The 18,843-nt window shown below is 35.3% G+C and overlaps 1 protein-coding gene across 3 annotated transcripts in view; it reads left to right on the forward strand.

Moving 5' to 3' along the window:
* The window catches only part of IPO8 (importin 8), a 49,646-nt gene that overhangs the window by 9,265 nt on the left and 21,538 nt on the right, over positions 1-18,843 (forward strand). For all 3 annotated transcript variants that reach the window (XM_021539988.3, XM_021539987.3, XM_021539989.3), the window contains exons 3-18: positions 1,359-1,515; positions 2,765-2,923; positions 3,882-4,038; positions 5,328-5,417; positions 5,811-5,905; positions 6,472-6,556; positions 8,476-8,610; positions 9,451-9,550; positions 11,204-11,280; positions 12,526-12,642; positions 14,892-14,981; positions 15,637-15,802; positions 16,364-16,524; positions 16,974-17,099; positions 17,711-17,777; positions 18,427-18,552. In XM_021539988.3, the coding sequence (XP_021395663.1) occupies positions 1,359-1,515; positions 2,765-2,923; positions 3,882-4,038; positions 5,328-5,417; positions 5,811-5,905; positions 6,472-6,556; positions 8,476-8,610; positions 9,451-9,550; positions 11,204-11,280; positions 12,526-12,642; positions 14,892-14,981; positions 15,637-15,802; positions 16,364-16,524; positions 16,974-17,099; positions 17,711-17,777; positions 18,427-18,552 (1,908 nt within the window). The remainder of the gene's footprint in view (positions 1-1,358; positions 1,516-2,764; positions 2,924-3,881; positions 4,039-5,327; positions 5,418-5,810; positions 5,906-6,471; positions 6,557-8,475; positions 8,611-9,450; positions 9,551-11,203; positions 11,281-12,525; positions 12,643-14,891; positions 14,982-15,636; positions 15,803-16,363; positions 16,525-16,973; positions 17,100-17,710; positions 17,778-18,426; positions 18,553-18,843) is intronic.

The raw sequence follows: 18,843 nt of genomic DNA on the forward strand, positions 1-18,843 counted from the left end.
TCTTATCCTGTGGAACAGCATTTCCCATAGAAGCACTGTTGGGTTTTTTTTTTTTTTGTACAGATCCCATTAATCCCCTGAGTGCTTTGGAGCGTGCTGACATATTCTGTTTGTCATGCTGGCCTTTATTTTTCCAAAGATAATCCAACTTTGAATGGTATTGTTAGTCCATTCTGTAGTAAAGTTTGAGGCTTAATCTAAACTTCATAAGGTCATTTTTATAAATTAATATCTCATTTCAGTACCATTCAGGGAAAAAAACAACTGTGTAGAATGTAATTTTTTTTTTTTTTTTACAGAATAGGAGTGTAAAATGGAAAAGCACATTTAAGTCATATTTGCAAGCCAACAGATTTCCCTGGGAATTTTTTTAAAAGCCAAAAATTTGTATAATAACAAGATCTATGGGCAAAATAGATTAAAGTCTTGGGCTGGTCTTTCAGGACCTGTTTCTTGTCTGACTAGTCTGGCATGTCATAGACAAAGAGCTGTTTTTCCTCTTGCTCCTATAAAATATTTTACAGACTACATGCTTCCATGCTTTGCAATTTCTTATCACCAAAAGAAATTATTGTACCCAAGGATATCTTATTTCTACTTTAAAACCCTAGCTAGTAATCAAGCAAAACAGTGTCCAGGCATAAGAGTTTATTAAGAACATTCCTTTAATGCCTCCTACGATATTTCTTATGTTTCCTGAAGAATGCCTTCAGGCAGTTTAGTACTGATGCATAAATGCTATTTTATTTTCTGTTGAAGATTAGCTTTATTTTTCTTATTTTTTTTTCACATGAGATAGAAGGGAACAATTCAAAGGTATTATGGGAAATCCTAATAGTGAAATAAAGCTTAGGGAGTTCACAAGAAAGATTTCTGCCTGAATAGAAGGTAGGCCACATGCCAGTTTCATACTGGGCATATCCCCAAGCAGAGTGTCCCATCTGTGTTTGCAGTGATTTGTGTACACGAGCCTTCCCCAAACTTCATTTACTGAGCTTGAGTTGTTGTTTTAGGAATGAGTGAAAACACACATAAGAAGATTTTTGTTGGCTTGTTTAGAATGATGGGATAGTATTTTCATATGGAAGTACTGCTGTAGTAAAAATGTACCTTGATAGATGTTGATGGAAATACCATCCTGGTCTGTTCTGATCAGGTGCTTGAGCCTGATCTTGTGTGAAATCATAAGAAAAATGTTTTTCTGATTCAGCTGTGCTCAGTGCCCATAATTGTTAAGAATTCAGGTAGTGGTTTCCACTTGCCTTTTCAACTCTTTGTTCTTCTTTTAGCCATTCTACATGTTGAGCACTGGGCACTGTGTAGCATTAAATTATTCTTTCCCCACTGTCTGTCCTTAGCTGCCATTTACCTGAAGAACATGGTGACACAGTACTGGCCGGACCGTGAGCCACCTCCTGGAGAAGCAGTTTTTCCATTTAATATTCATGAAAACGATCGGCAGCAGATTCGGGATAACATTGTAGAAGGAATCATTCGTTCTCCTGACCTAGTGAGGTACCTTACATTGCACAGAAATGTTTCTGTTGCTCATGTTTCAGACCTGCTGGTCTGATGTTGTTAACGTGAGAATCTCAATGTTTTGGGAGATGAGACAAGTACTGTCTTTGCCAAAGTAATAATAATCTGTTTACACTTATTCATGTGTGTTTTTCAGAAAAGTGGTAACCTGGCAGCGAGCCCTGTGATGTGGTTTATCCTCTCAGGGTGTTGTTCAAAGTGTTTTGTAACACTTGCTGTAGTAAAAGCCTGTCTGTTTGGCTGATTTAAGGCAGATAGTATGTATAGGGTTGTCTGCAATATGGGATTAACCATTCAGGGAAATACTGTCCAAGATTCCTTTTTACTAGTAGCCCTTTTCTTAATTACTTTATCAATTTTTACCTGTAACCCCAGTATTTAACTATATATTAGGGTTCTTGGTTTAAGCTGTTAAAAGAATGAATAATTTCAGTTGTGCTTTTGCTGGAAAATAGTTAAGAATCACAGACATACTACAGTTATGATTTTTCACCCCTTTAATTAAAGTGAGGCTGATAGGATGGGAGCTGATATTTTCTGCAGGCTTTGTTTTTTCATTGCTTAGCAGAACTAAAATTGTTTCTCCACAGGCTCTATTCAGTGCTGCTCAGTTTTTTTAGTCACACCTCACTTTAGTCAATCAACAGTTCTGCCCTGCCTAACCATTATGAGTGGCATCTAAAATGGCCAGGAGAGAAACAGTATGGTGTTCTTTAAATTCTTGGCTCTGCTATATGCTTTGGAGGTTAAGAAAGTGCTTTTTCTAGAAGATCCCAGGAAAACTGCAATTTTTTGAGGAACCTGTGGCTTGGATCATAACACAGGCCATTATTCTTTAACGGAAATGTACAAATGTGTGCTTTTGTGGCTGCTTTCAGCTTGATAAGCAAGTATAAACATTAGTTGTCAAAGCACAAAACTAGTTGGTTCCATGAGCTATTAATTCTTCTAAAATACCGCTTGATTCATGTGAAGAGGGAGGAGGGAAGGAGAAAAGTAGTTAAAATGTTCTGAAATTAGTTTATTCCTTTAAGTTAAATCCTGTTGGATTTTTTTATTTTCCTCTGCTACTTCCCAGAACTCTTTCAGTGCTGTCAAAATATGTTAGATGCTTATGACATAATATAGGTATTGTAGCCAATAAACCAAGATTTGGGATTTATCCTTTAATTTAAACACTATGCCATGACCTTATTCACTTACATTTTTTTCTCCTCTGCACTAGAGCCCAGCTGACAATGTGCCTCCGTGCTATCATTAAACACGACTTCCCTGGCCATTGGACAGCTGTGGTAGACAAGATAGGATACTACTTGCAGTCTCCAAACAGTGGGAGCTGGCTTGGTAGCCTCCTGTGCCTCTATCAGCTGGTGAAGACTTATGAGTAAGTTGATGTCCATCAGTAGATGAAGAATTGGTACTTTGTCTAAATTGATTATAGAAATTGACATTCTTAAGAGCACTGGCAGTTCTACAAGGGAATTCAGATAGAAAATGGGAATTAATAATTATCATATGCCTCCTTTCCTGCAAATAAATGAAAAATATTCATCATCTTTGTATCATTAGTGAATTGAAAGCAGAACTGCCAGCAGTAATCTGTGTGAATTTACTGAGACTTTTTTCTTGAGGTTTTGTACTTTTGATCTGGCTGTAAAAAAATTCCTTAGGATTATAACTTTCTTTGTTTGAGGTGCCCCAAATTCTAGTTGTATGAATACAAATTATTTTCTGCTTTTATGTCATGAATACAGTGCTGTCATTGTCATGTACTTCTATTGCATATTATTATCTGTAGCATCTTCCTGGTTGTCAAAATCCACAAAGCATAAATTAGGAGCAGTATAGTGGGGCTTATCACTCTTTTTTTTTTTTTTTTAATTACCTATTATTAGAAACATATGTATAAACCACACGAAAGGAATGTAAATGGAGAAAGAAAATATTTTCCAAAGCAAGGAATTGTCTTTCCCTTTCAATGGCTGTTCACTCCCATTTGTTCAGCACCCAACTTGGGTTTAGCATTGGTATGAACAGCAGAGAAATTCAATCTGCTCCTGTGAGGTGACAATTCAGTAGTAAAGAATAGTAGTTCTTGCTCTCAGGAACTGCCTTTGTGTAAGGCAACATTTGTTGTTTTCCATTTTTTTATTTATAGGTATTTTTAGTGAATTTGCACAAAGGGTTTAGATGGGGGTTAGAGGAGGGGAGAGTGATTGAGTGCTGGATATTCTTTTTTTTTTTTTTTTTTTTAGGGCACAGAAGTGAAATTGTTGGTGGGGAATAGGCATTAGAGTCACTAGTGTGTAGATCCTGGATCAACATTTTTGTTTTCATTGCAGGTACAAAAAGGCAGAGGAGCGAGATCCCCTCATAGCAGCCATGCAAATATTTTTGCCTCGGATTCAGCAGCAGATGATCCAGCTTCTGCCTGATAACTCCCATTACTCTGTCCTGCTTCAGAAACAAATCTTAAAAATCTTCTATGCTCTTGTTCAGGTTGGCATCTTTTACTTTGCTGGGCAATATGACCCCTTTCAGTACATTCAGAGCTGTGATTGAATAAGAATTCCCTTTTGGATGGGAAAAGTCATGTACAATAAACGGCTATTATAGAAATAGGATATTTATAGATTTTTTTACTTTAAAGCTGGTTGCATCATCACCCAGATGAAATTTTTAATGAATGTATGGTGCTTATGCACATTGTATCTGCAAGCTCCCTAGAAATGTGTTCCTATTTTTATAAAGTTGCATGTCGCATGATGTAAACTGCATGGGTATCTAGACAGTGTAGTTGGCCTCTGAAAGTGTCAGTAATGAATATTGTAGTGTAATTGTCAAATGTTGCACTTCACTAGGAGGCATTTCTCATTACCTGCTGAAAATCTGGCAGATGCTATGTATTGAGACACATGCACTTTAGAGAGATGAGTTTGGCTTTTACTGAGATGAGTTTTGTGAAGGAGTACTTACAGACAATCAGAAACCAAACCAGATCCTTCATAAGGAACAGCCTGAAAATTCTTACTGTGTGTTAAAAAGGTAAAATAGTTTGTTACTAAATGGATGGAGAATTTAAAAAATACCAAGATCCTATTTTTCTTTTCAATAACTTGCTGAATACTGTTACTTTTCTTTGGATTTTGTAGAGAAATGAGGTTTACTGGATAGTAGCTAGGTAGTAGTAGTGAATCACAGAATCACTAGGTTGACCCTCAAGATTATTGAGTCCAACCCAGCCCTAACACCTCAACTAAACCATGGCACTGAATGCCACGTCCAGTCATTTTTTAAACACATCTAGGGATGGTGACTCCACCACCTCCCAGGGCAGACAATTCCAGTACTTTATTACTTTTTCTGTAAAAAACTTCTTCCTAACATCCAAACTATATTTCCCTTGGCACAGCTTAAGCCTGTGTCTTCTTTCTCTGTTGGTAGTGAGTACATTTTGCCTTCTAAAATGCTGTTGTTTGCCAAATAGTTTGCCAAAGCCCTGTAATACTGATATTGCTTTAATCCTAAAAAGTACCTGGGTTGTTGTGAAGAAGAAAAACAAAGACAGTTGGCAAGTTCTTAGACCAAGGAACTTTCCTCAAATTATGTCTGCTCAGAAATCCCTCTTCAAATTGTACCAAGAGAGATGCAGCTAGTGTTGATGTGTAACCTAATTGGTTTTAATTTTACTTAAAACCTCATCTTCCTTAGAATGTAACTGCTGCAGAAAGATCTGCCCTTTACAGAGAAAAATAATATTTCATACTTGTGTTTTTCCCTTATTGCAGTATGCATTGCCCCTCCAGTTGGTGAATAACCAGACTATGACTCAATGGATGGAGATCTTCCGGACCATCATTGATAGAAATGTACCACTGGTGAGTTTTACCTTTGTAAAGATCTATGAAATTTGTTTGTTAGCATTTGAGGAACAGTCAGTGTAAAGATTTTCTAAGTGTTCTTTTCTGAAGATTCTTATCCTTGGATTTTTGAGCCAGAGTGATGTATTCAAGTGTATTTGAGAATTTGCATTTTTAAAATATGCATAATTTTGAAATTAAAGTACAGGCATTGTGCAGGTATTGCACATACACATTATACTGCGTAATTAAGATAACTGAAAATTCCTGAGTGTCTGTAACTGTTAACAGAATCAAGGCTTTAGTCTATGCTGTGTGTTTATATTAATTTACTCAGGAAGGAATATTTAAAGCATAATTGCTTCTCAACAAATGACATAACTAGTTTAAAATAAACGTATTTGTTTGTAGGAGACTTTGCAGATTGATGAAGATGATAGACCAGAGCTGGTGTGGTGGAAATGCAAGAAGTGGGCATTGCATATTGTAGCTCGTCTCTTTGAACGGTAACAAACTGATTAAAACCTAAATTTGGGTTACAAGTCTGTACCATGACTTGACATGCAAGTAGAGAAGACAGTTGGATCAATTTAACATTCCTGGTCACTGAAGAGGTTTTCCTGCTGCTGTCCTCTGCCTTGTACTGGCACAACTGCTGGTCTCAGCTCTTAGTGAAATGATTGGACTCCCTTAAGATGGCAAGAAACTTGCCCCACAGGAAAAGTAAATCTAACTACATATTTATTTTACTACACTCAGCTGCAAGTGTTTATGTTTGAGAATTCAAACATAAAGGCAGGGGAAGATTTGAAAAGAAATCCATAAACATGGAAGTTACAGAGCTTGTGACAAAAAACCATGTTTACTTGAGTATAATACTTACCTTGGGATAATTTAAGAAAAGGGAAGTGAGGTGTTACATGGAAAGTCTGGCTTAGAAGGAACCTGTGGTAAATTTTTCCTTTGCTAATGCAAAACCACTCAAGATCCTGTATGTTTTAGGAAGTACGGTATTTTCTTGACGCCACAGACTTCTCACTGTGTAAATATCTGTGTTCTCTTCCTTTTAAAGTTATGGAAGTCCTGGAAATGTAACTAAAGAGTACTTTGAATTCTCAGACTTCTTTTTAAAAACCTATGCTGTGGGCATACAACAGGTAAGCACAGTTCATTTTTTATGAATTGCATTATTTTGACTGAAGAAATGTATTACTTTTTAGCAGTGTGCTTATATTGAGGTTCATTTATTGAACAAAAATAATGAGAGTGTGGAAGGTTTTCCTTGTGGGGACTGAGAAGTTCTTTAGAACTCAATGCCTTACAGCTGAGGTATAATAACACATTTTTTCAGCAACTCAAAAAACCCTGCAGGAAAACTCTCAGGAAAGGTGAGTTCTGATAAAATGGTATTATTGTCATGTATAAGCACTCTAGATACAACTGAGAGGAACACTTGGTGCAGAGGCCTCATTTCACAGAAGGGTGTATTTTCAGGCCTGTCTTTGTCAAGTGCTTTTGCTGCAAACAACTTAGGCACACTAATCCAATGATACTGTTTTATTTCAGGAAGATACAAGCAGATTAGATGTCTGGAGAACAGCAATGAACATTATTTTATTCCTGGAAAGCATATTATGTGAAAACATAGCCTAAATTCACTGTTTGCAAAGAAATTATTTTTGTTAGAGAATGCTAATTATTTGTGTTTAACATGGTGTGTGGAGACAGTCCAGTTCTGGTAAAGTTGCTAAACAACTATTACTCTTCTTCATCCAGTCTGCAACAGAATATTTTATCCATCAGGAAGAACTAAGGAGGGGAATAGTTGTGATAAGGCTGTAAATTAAATGAAAAGGGAAATAGCCTAATATCTTTTCTAAATTCCTTGCAATTTGTAACTCCTGAGCAGAAAAACAGACTCCTATGGGCAGTTATAATTTGAAATACTTAAAGTTTGTCTGTTAAGGTACTAAACAATGTTGCAGAGGAGACAGTTTAACTTTCAAGTTAAATGTACTGGAGGATCTGCACATTTCTTCAATTTCTGGCTCTTAAATAGTGATTTATCATTATTCCTTGCAGAGTTAGTAAGAATTCTGTTGTGAATATTACATTACTATGCCTTTGTTACTTATTCATCAGTTGATAAGTGCTGACATTGTGCTACAGTCTCTATAAGATATAGACAGTTCTTGTCTTTGCAGCATTTCATATTGACTTAACATCAAAGTTAGTATTCCTAATGAAAGAGCTATATTCAAAATGAAATTTATTATAATGTTCTGAAGAATTACAAAGTAGAATTGTTCTGCTGAAAGCATTTGACTCAAAATTTTGTTATGCATTGCCCTTGACTTTTGTTGCTATTCATATATATTCCACTTCTTTGCATTTCCTAATAATTCACCTGCCATTGGTGCAGATTAGTAGCTTTGTACTGTGTTTTTTTCTTACTAGAAAACAGTTTTATACCTAGGAAGCTTTGTGTGGTAGAGTCTGTAATAGCATGCCAGGTGATACTATCTGATGGCTACAATAGGTAATTGAAATTAAGGTTTTTGCAGCTCTTCTGATTCAGAGGCTTAGGTGAACCTATTTTTCTTTCCTAGTTTAGTATTTCTATTCTCTTCACTGTACTTCCAAATTAATTTGTCTTCTTTAGGGACCTGTAATTAAATATGAATGCAGACACCATTCTAGCAGGTATAGAAGCCACCAGTTTGAAAATCTCACTGTGCATTTTCCTTACCTATTCCAGATTTTGCTGAGGCCTCTCTAAACTATGAACTTTTCACTATTGAAGTATCTCTTTGGTTTATAATCACAAGTGATCACATGGTAGGGCTAGTAGTAAAGGTGGATGTCTGCATAAATGTCTGCAGGATTAGAACCTTGATATTTAAATTATTTATGATTTTTGGATCAAAGGCATTATAATGATTTCTAATGCTAGAACATCTGCTGTAAAACTACTTTATCTATTCATGCATATTCACTGAGGAAGTGCACTGTATGTTTATTCATGAGGCAGAATTTTCAGTCTTCATTTAAAAATACCAATTTGTCACTTCTTTAGGTTCTCTTAAGAATCTTAGACCAGTACAGGCAAAAAGACTATGTTGCACCACGTGTTCTTCAGCAAACATTGAATTATCTGAACCAAGGAGTGATTCACTCTATAACATGGAAGCAAATGAAGCCACACATACAGGTCAGTGCTTAAAACCCAATCATAAACATTACATGTCATCAGAGGGATTAAAAAACACCCCCAGTCCCCCAAGTTTTGTGTTTTTAAGAAAGGTTTTGTGAATCATTCAGCAGTTGATCTGGAAAATAAAATAGCATTTCTACACAAACATAGTTGTGTTTTGTAATATATGACTGCCTTTTATTGCATATAATGTTAACTCAAAGATTCTGTTCCATAAGTTCTTTATTTGAATTTTTACAGTCTGTTAGCAAGTCATAGTGTTCTGACTTTTATTAGATCTGGTGTTCAGAATTGTCATAGATTTTTGATTCTAGTGCAAAGATAGTGCAAAAAGAGAACATTCATCTAAGAGGAGCTAAACCCTCTTGTAAAGACATGTCTTATAAGTGAATTAAAGAGCAAATGAAGAGTGGTCTTCCTGCTCTTTTATATTTTTAATATTATAAGACCCCCTTTGTAGTTAGTTAATTCCATAACTTTTAAGGGGAAGGACTCTGAAATACATTCTCGTGTTAAGTATTGCATTGGTGAGATCCTTCTGCAGAATGTATTATTCTGCTGTGTACAGGCTGTGTCCTGAAGTGTACTTTTGTGCATGGTTATGTAATATTATAAAGATAGATTGTATAATTACTGCTACTGTCTGTGACTTTTTCAAAAGGAAAGTACCTGTAATTCTGTGAAGTTTTTTCTGGTAGACAAAAATAAGCGTGTGCTGCTTAAAGGAATGTAACTCTCCAGAAAAATAAGTCTAATAAATTAGTGCATGGTGGAGGGCAGCTGTACTGGAATTTAATTTTATATGTACTTATGTGTATTTGGCTTTTCTAAAATTAGACTATAACAGAAGAGGTGATATTCTCTCTGATGTGCTACAAAGATGAGGATGAGGAGCTCTGGCAAGAGGATCCATATGAATATATCCGCATGAAATTTGGTAATTTAGCTTTATTTTTTGCTTTCATCATAATTGTACCCTGTAGTTCCAGTGATCAGCATGGCCACTGTAATATCTCTCTTCACCTGAACAATGGGAAGAAGAAAACTTTTTTCTTAAATCTCACCAATCTGTAGCTAAAACCAGGTGGCAGATCAAGTGAATTTGGGACATTTGGCTGGTAGCTTTGATCTAAATTATTCTCTCAGAGCTTTTTTTCTACTTCACATGTGCTCAGAGCAGCCCAGACAGACTGACTTGCTCCCTTGTTAGTGCCTGTTTCAGAATCCTGACTTGCAGATGTGGCAGCTGTTTGCAGGTTCCTGCAGCTCTCACTTTGACCAGAAGAGGCCTGACTTACTCTTTCCCTGTTGAAAACTGTCAATAGCTTCAGAGTTCTTCTGCCACTTATTACTACTCAATTGGAAGATAATGAGATATATATATATTCTTTCAAAAGACACACTGCAAAATCTTGGGAATAACACATAGGGCCATATTATGAATAATTACACTTATGAAAAGAGTCATGTCATTGAAAAGGAGAAAGGTACTTTAAAAGTACAGCAATTTTATCTGGAAAACTCCTGCAAGCTGGGCACCACAGAGATATATATGTGGCATTTGGGAAATTTTAATTAGTTGATTTGGGATTAGTGTATGTGAAAACAGAATTTAAATCTTCATAGAATAACTTAAAAGCTTGGAGAGTTGTTATGCAACAAATTAATTACAATATAGTATAGATCACTAGGGTATAACTACATCCTTGAATTTTGGCATGTGAATTCAGTTCTTTCTTTGTAAGTAGTGAATCTTATTTTTATGTGTAGCTGAGGCAGTTAAATACAGATTCAGATTGTAAGGTAAAAAACCACTCCAAGTACATAATAATTATGTATCAATGTGCATTAAATGGAATTTTTTTTGAGATGCTTTTTCATTTGGAACAAGAATTCCAGTGGTCTGGTAGTACTTCCTAATGATGTTTTATCTTAAAGTTTTCTGGACAAGTTGGTGTGTAATTTGAGCCACATTTTAAGATAGCATTTTAAGATCTTTTAGTTTGATTCAATTTGTGTAGGGATGTTTGGATTAGAACACGTTTACAGCACAGGTCTTTTTTTTTCAAGATAGAAATTATACTTTCAGTATTAACATTGGAGATTTAGTTGCAATAAATGAATCCAAAAAACTTGACCTTTCAGCAGATATAAAACTACTCCAGATCTAAGTAGATTTTATGTACAAAAAGTTTCCCATGAGGTTTTAATAAAATCAAGTCAAAAATATGTACACGTGGTATACAGATGGTACTGGAGTGTATTGGTGTTCTTCTTATAGGGGTTTTATTTTAAAATGAGACAGGATTTTTCATCCCTTGTATACAGTCTCAAAAGAGCTAATGAATAAATAATATATTCTTAATTAAGGGAATGAAGAGTGGCAGTGGATTTGGAAGGCAAGAAGTAAGGTGTGTGACATAAATTTGGGTCTGACTCTCTAACCAGGAAGTGAAAACAGTCATGTCAATAATTTTGAGATTATATATTCATCCAGATTTTGTGATATCCCAAAACCAATATGGTTTATAAAAATTATATTAGTCAGGAAATTAATTTTTATTATGCTTTTTTTCTCCCCATTTTTTAGATGTATTTGAGGATTATGCATCCACAACAACAGCAGCACAGAATCTCCTTTACACTGCTGCGAAGAAGAGAAAAGAGGTATGAAACCAATGGCTTTTAATTATTTGAATTTTCCTTAATAATGTTATTTTCCCCTTATATTTGAAGATATTGCAGGAAGCTATATTTTCTTGAAAAATACACTTGCTGCTATATAGTCAAATGTTTCCTGGCGAATGGGGAGAGTTAAATTATGGTGTGTATAAATACTAAGTGGATTCTTCTTGCAGATGTAAAATGCATCTGCCAGATACAAAATGGGTTGGAATAGATATATTGGAATAGATTTTCCTAGGTTTACAAACAGCCTCTGTCACAGCTGTTCTCAGCATCACAAACTTAGCAGGAGGGAAAGTGGATATGATCCTTATTAATTTTCACTGATGTTGTTTAAAATCCTTCTTAACAGCAATGAAATTAGCAAGGACAAAGCCCATTCCATATAGTTACCCTTTAAATGAGGACATATCTTTTCTGTGGATCTTTCTGTATTTACTTGTACAAAAATACCCAGGCAAGCCCTGGAAAGCACAATTGGCTAAAATGGCAAATGTTTTTCTAGGTTCCATTTTAACATCTAGTAATCATGGAGCTCCATTTCCATGTGGATTTTCAGAAGAAAACACTGTCTTTACATTAGGTGGAATAGGTGGAATATTAACTTTTTACTTCTTTATTGTCCAAACAGTACTTGTCCACTGATCTTCCTTCTCATTTTCATAATTTGTATTTAGACCATCCCAATGGCATGTTGGAAAAGGACATAATGGGTGTGGATATCACATTCAGCTGTTGGTTTTGCCAAGGAACTTTTCTAAGTCTAGTCAACTTTAGAAAATACTGCCAAAATCAATAGATCAAGTTTGAGATTTTATCCAAGCTCTCCTTATAAATATATATATATTTTCATAGATATATGCACACACACATGTATTTATATTTATGTGTGAGACAAGCCAGAAAAGTAGAGAAAAAGTGGGCGAGGTGATGCTTGAGCCTTTTGCCTTTTCATCACTTTTTTTGATTTGCTTCAAGATAGTGACAAAAATACTTGCTGTAAGTAATGAAAAATTTCATGGAGATTATTATAATTTTGACCAGTTTGGATGAAAAGTTGAAAATTCCAAAGTTTTACACTTTAACTATTGAAAGATGCTGCATTTAGTACCTCACATTGCTTTGCCCAAGACAAAGTTTCTTCTTGAAAATGTCATATGAATTTTTTAAACAATGCTATTAAAATAACTTGGCTAAAGGGGACTGTGTGTTTTCTGTCCTGCACAGGTATTACCAAAAATGATGGCATATTGCTACCAGATTCTGACAGAGCCAAACATTGATCCAAGGAAAAAAGATGGAGCTTTGCATGTTATAGGATCCCTAGCAGATATTTTACTGAAGGTAAGTGGGTAAAGAAATGTAAAAAATTTTGCAATTCTTGCTGTCAGCTGTGATTTTAAAAAATAGTCTTACTTTATAAAGTATGATTAGCCCTTAGCCATATTTATAAAGTCTGTAGAGAGATTGCACTCTGATTGCAATCAGAATATGAGAGTCTGTTTATTTAAAAATATTAACATTCTTTCCTGGTTTTTATATCACAAATTTTATACACAAACTTTCCTTCTCACGTTTTTCCAAAGCTGTTTGTTACACAACAGTCCCTTGGTCCCCTCCTGCTTTACTAGTAAAATGGAAGTGTTAAGAAAGCAAACATGCATTCCATCAGCAACATTGCCTATGATTCTTTATTAAATTCCCCAGCAGCCTGCACTATTATGGGCTTCTTCTGGTTCCAGGAAAAGGTTTACTTAACGTATTACAGGAATGTTCTATCTAGCTTTCCAACTTTTTCACTCTTCAATAAGTGGCTTTAAGTCTTATTTCATCTGCCAGTTGGGAGTTTTGAAAAAAGCTGGAAAGAGCAAAGAGCCTTCCTCCATTTTTTTATAGACAGCATCTTCAGAATTTTGGGTACATTTCTGGAACTGAATGCAAATTTAATGCACACTGTTTCTCTCTGATTGATATTGATAACAGTTTGCCTGGTGCTTTTGTAGATGGTGGAGTCCAGAATATGCCTTTGGTCCATCTCAAAAGTAATTGCCAAAACATTATTAGTTGTAGCATGAAAATGGTGATCTTGTGCTGGAGGCTTCTTTTAAAAAGTGATTTACTATATTTTATTTGAATTGTCTTACTGTGCAGAATGTGTCTTCATATCACGAGCAACATCTTACCTTATTTGCCATCTTATCTTATTTGCCATACTTTTTTTTACTAATCTATTTTCTGATCTTAAATCCTGGAACATCAGTAACTTTTGCAGAATTTTTGTAGATTATTTTGGATTGTAAATGCCCTTCCTCATGCAGGTGTATAATAGTGAATGAGAATGACATTGTTTCAGATTAACATATTTATCTCTGTCCTGTGGGGAAAAGGGGGATTTATTCCAGTATTCTGTTCCTATTAGAAATTTTCAATCCTGAAACATGAAGTTGTATTGTACTTTATGAAAGAGTAATAGACCCAAACACTACAGACCCCTTAAAAATCTGGATTTCTTGTGTTTGCAGTTTGACGCCTTGAGACATTCCATCAGCTGTTTCCATATCAATATCCATATTGCTGCATTTGTAAATGCTTTCTGGCTCTTGAGCTGACTGAGATATTGTGTTTGAGGAGCTCATAGACACAATGGCCCTGCCTGAGCCACGTGGCTCCCCACAGCACCTCCAGTTCAGTGCCTACAAACTTCTGGCCAGTGTGTACAAAAGAGCAGTATTTTGCTTTCTCTCTGTTTTCTCCCTGGTCAGTCCTTCATCCAGCTCTGTGAAGGCTGGGGAATGAGTGTGGAAAAAAAGCTGTGTGCATTGGTGAAATAAAGTGGGATCGTGTAAGATACATGTTGTATTGAGTGTTCCTTTTCACCCTCTTCTGTCTTAGCCATTGAATCATTCCTCTGGATGGTAACAGCATCCCTAGCATGTATCTTTTCTAGTATTCTGGGACTATAAGGAAAGTCTCAAATCTCCATATTGGTTCTAGCTTCCTGTAAGTATCTTGGGATTTGCTAAGGTTGGAATAATGAAAAATAACTTTCATCCGGTATCCTTCTCCAGCTAAGGAAACTTGTGTCACAAAGGAATTATCTTCATCCATTAATAAATGTGAGAAAAGATGGGATTTGTTGCTGTAGTGTCCAAAATAGTAAGTTTTGATATTTAGAGTAACAGTAGTTCATTTGAAACGCAGATTGTTCTATACTACACTCATATTTATTTCAGGTATATATGTACTCCTTTGTAGGAAGAATGGAATTACTAGGTTATTGATCCTTGCTTGTTTTTAAGAAAAATCAGTTGGTACTAATTGCCTTAAATAACATGAAAATTCCAGTTTGCGTGTTGTAATGAATAATGCCAAGTAGAATATTATATGTACAGTTCTTTCTGGTTTTGAACTTGCTGTGCTTTTGAGTTGGTTCTGTTCAGGGTAAGGGATCCAGTTCTCTTTGTGGGAGGATACCTTTATTACATAAACAAATTATTGTGTTTCCCATGGTTGATATTTGAAATGCATTATGGGCTAGAAAGAAGTATGTAAAATGAATGGTCTCCAAAATTAATTTTTCTTTACTCCAACAGAAGAGTGTCTTCAAGGATCAAATGGAGCTGATGTTACAGAATCACGTGTTTCCCTTGTTCATGTCTAACCTGGGATACCTCAGAGCTCGAGTAAGTTCACCTGTCACATCAATTCCAGTATTTGGCATGGCTGCTTCCTTTGCAGTTTAATTTCATTATGAATGTCACTGAAAGAAATTATATAAATGGACAGCAAAATTTAAAATAACATTCTTGTGCTGTATTTTTTCACAATTTTGATTTAAAAAATAATTTTTTCAGTTAAAGGAATTGATTGAGGGTCTGTGTTGTATTAATGCTCACCTCTTCAATCAAACTTAAAAATTTGAGCAGCAATTGTGGCCATTTTTCATTAGCAGAGATGGCTGTGAAGAATAGGCAGGATTTTCACAAGTAGGTAACATCAATTTGAGCGTTGCTTGCAGAAAATCCCCAAGTGCCAATATCAGTCATGGACAAACAGTTTTCATTGTTTTTTTTTGATTTTACTTCCCCCAGAAGGACCAAAGCTATGAATCCAAATTATGTGCACTCTGAATTTATTGGAATTTGGGAACATCTAACAAAGAACTGCTTGAGTGTAATACCTGTGTTACATTTAATGAAAGAATACACCATAATTAAGTAGGGGAAAGAACAACCATGCATGCAAACAGGGAGATAGTTAGCATTGGTTTTGACTCAGCATTTTAAAAATGCTTAAAATTGCCATAGTCCCTAACTTGCTTCTCTTTTTGCCTTGCAGTCCTGTTGGGTACTTCATTCATTCAGTGCTTTGAAATTTCACAATGAGCTAAACTTGAGGAATGCAGTAGAGCTGGCAAAGAAGAGCCTGATTGATGATAAGGAGATGCCTGTCAAAGTAGAAGCAGCCATAGCCCTTCAGACCTTAATAAGCAACCAAGAGCAAGGTATGTGACAGTGATTCATCAGCTATATACACTGATCTATTGATTTTTTGTCAAGACAAGGAGGTTGGTGCAGATTTATCTAAACAATTCTGTCATTTGAAGGAATAGATTTCAGGATATTTTATCATGTTTAGACAAATTCACTTGCTCATTACATTCCAGAATTCTGACTTTCCAAGTTTTTATGGCACAAAAGAAGTTAGAATCAGCATGTTTATTTTAATAAAGTAAATATCACCCATGTTTGGTTTTTTTTAGTGAAGTTAAGCAGTGTATATGTTTAAAAATGAACACTGTTTTATATATGAGAGCAAGTGTTCCTTCAAAACTGGATTTTAGCTGTAGGTAGCATTTCAATATTACACAATTTATTTACTCTGTCTACTAGTTATGGACTGTAAAATTGCCTTGGGTATGTTTTTTGGCTTTTTTATGTCTTTAGTGAATTCAAATTTTAAAAACTTACTTTGTTCAAGAGTTGTCAGCTGCCTGGTGGTTTGGAGATGCTGTATATTTGTGTTTATGGATAATTGATTTCACCTTGTTTCTATTACCTTTTAGCCAAGGAATATGTGAAGCCTTATGTAAGGCCAGTGATGCAGGAGCTCCTGCACATTGTCAGGGAGACAGAAAATGATGATCTCACAAATGTAATCCAGAAGATGATCTATGAATACAGCCAGGAAGTCACTACTATCGCTGTGGACATGACTCAACACCTGGTGAGAGGAATAATAAATTACCACTCCAGTCAGAAGCACATGCCTAGTTTGGAGAACATTTAATGAACTCTGCTTGAAGTACATACTGTTTAAAGTAATCCTTGTAAGAGTCTACCTGTAATATTTGCAGTATTTTTGGGTTTTTTTTCTGTATGAAGCATCTTTAAAACCTATAGGTTTTTCAAAGACACTGATTTGTGTCACTGGTTTTAATGAGCCAAGGTCTAACTACTTAGCATTTCAAATGACTTAACGTAGACTTCTGAGAAAAAAAGAGGAGATTTTAATTTGCTATGTTCCCCTTTCAAAAGCAGCAAGCATATTTTTCAGTGCTGACAGCTCTTACAGATAAGGTATTGCTGCTGCTGCATTAACTGCCTTGGTTTTGAATGACAAATTAGAAATGCGGGTTTGCTCTTGAATATCAAGTTGGTTGGTTTTGTTCACAGGCTGAAATATTTGGTAAGGTACTTCAGAGTGAGGAATATGAGGAAGTAGAGGACAAAACGGTTATGGCCATGGGCATCTTGCACACAATTGACACAATCCTGACAGTTGTGGAAGATCACAAGGAGGTGAGGTTTTCCTTCGTGTTTTCCTCCTTTCATTCATGACAAGAAGCACTTCTGTGTATGTTGCATCACTTGGCATAAACGTGCATTTACTGCAGCAGGATGGTACCAAGCCATCTCTGACAGATTTGAATCTAAAGCCCAGTTTACTTTTGTGATTTATTAATTGTTTAGCTTTTAACTTGAAGGGAATTTATGTAGCAAGGGTGAATAGCTGGTAAACACTTCATTGGAATGTGCTAGTTTTGGTTGGAGTAGAGTTAATTTTCTTCACAGTGGTTAGTTGTATTACAGAGTGTTAAAGTAGAATTCAGAAAGAAATATTTTGCATAAACCTAGTTTTTTATAGTGATGACCCATATCTTTAGTTTACCCAGCAATATCTTGAATAGAATTCCTAGGAATTGGTCTCCCAGTTGTAAGGTGTATGCCCACAAATCAGGGTAAAGAGGTTCTTTCTGAATCAGGGAGACCTTATTTCATAATGTTATAATTGTTAATGCAGCATTTAAAAAATGATAAAAGTGTTTTTGATTTGAAGATCTTCTCAAATTGAATTAGTCAAATACATTTATTTAATTGCTGTATTTCTAATTTTTATGGTTTTATTGCAGATCACTCAACAGCTCGAGAGCATTTGTTTACAGATCATTGGCCTTGTTTTGCAGAAACACGTTATAGGTATGTTTTAGAGATATGTAAATTGATTGTTATCTTCCAGAACAGAATTTCATCTTTTTGTGTGTGTTTCTTTGAAGAAAAAGTCATTACTTTACCATTGTAATTTGTTTCTTCTGATCTGCTCTTGTATATTAGACTGATTGGCTATTGTGTTTTGGAGGTCAAAAGCTGAAGATGCTGTTCTGATTCTAATTCTGGCTAATTGTGTTAAAGGACAATGTCTACAATTACATTAGTCTCTTACAGACATGGTCTGAAATGAAATTAATGTTTTTTCAGTATGCTGCACTAAAAGTTACGGTTTTGTGATAAGGCCTCACAGAAAAAACAAAGATTGAGGAAAAAATTTATTTTTCAGTAAATCAATTAGAAGCATTGTCTTTAATGTGCTGCTGATGTATGTTTTGGTATGTATTTATAGTGGAAAACTATGCATATCATTGCAGCTTCAGCCAATACAAAGCCTGTGTGAAAGAGTCTTTTACAATTTGTTTTATTTTTCTTAGTATGATTTAGTTTCTAATTGCTGTCTTCTAGCTGTTACTAGAAGACAGGAATTAGAATGACTCATGACTCAGTTTCAGATTTCAAGATATTTGCAAGTTAAACTTATTTTGTAAAGCACCCTGCTTCAAATTGTCTTTTGCAGAGTTTTATGAAGAAATTCTGTCCTTGGCCTTCAGCTTAACGTGCCAGATGATTTCACCTCAGATGTGGCAGCTTTTAGGTGTTCTGTATGAGGTTTTCCAGCAGGATTGCTTTGAATACTTTGCAGGTAAAGTCACTTCTGTTCTAGTGATGTTTTTACTGTTTGAGAATTCATCTCTAAAACCCACCCTGATAAGGGTTGCTTCCATGTAGTGTCTTGGTTTAAAATGATCATGTATTTGAGTCATGCCCTGCCCGTCTGTTTAGTGTGGGAGTTTAACAGGAGATATTTAAGTAGGAGAAATGTGTTCAAATCTGTCAGTGTGATCAGTTGTTGTAGGGGTCCTGAACTCAAAGAAAGTTGAATATTCAAAGTTAATTTAAACTACAAATTTATTGATTAAAATGTAATCCTACT

Source organism: Lonchura striata, chromosome 5 (assembly GCF_046129695.1).
Source record: "Lonchura striata isolate bLonStr1 chromosome 5, bLonStr1.mat, whole genome shotgun sequence".
Lineage (NCBI taxonomy): Eukaryota > Metazoa > Chordata > Aves > Passeriformes > Estrildidae > Lonchura > Lonchura striata.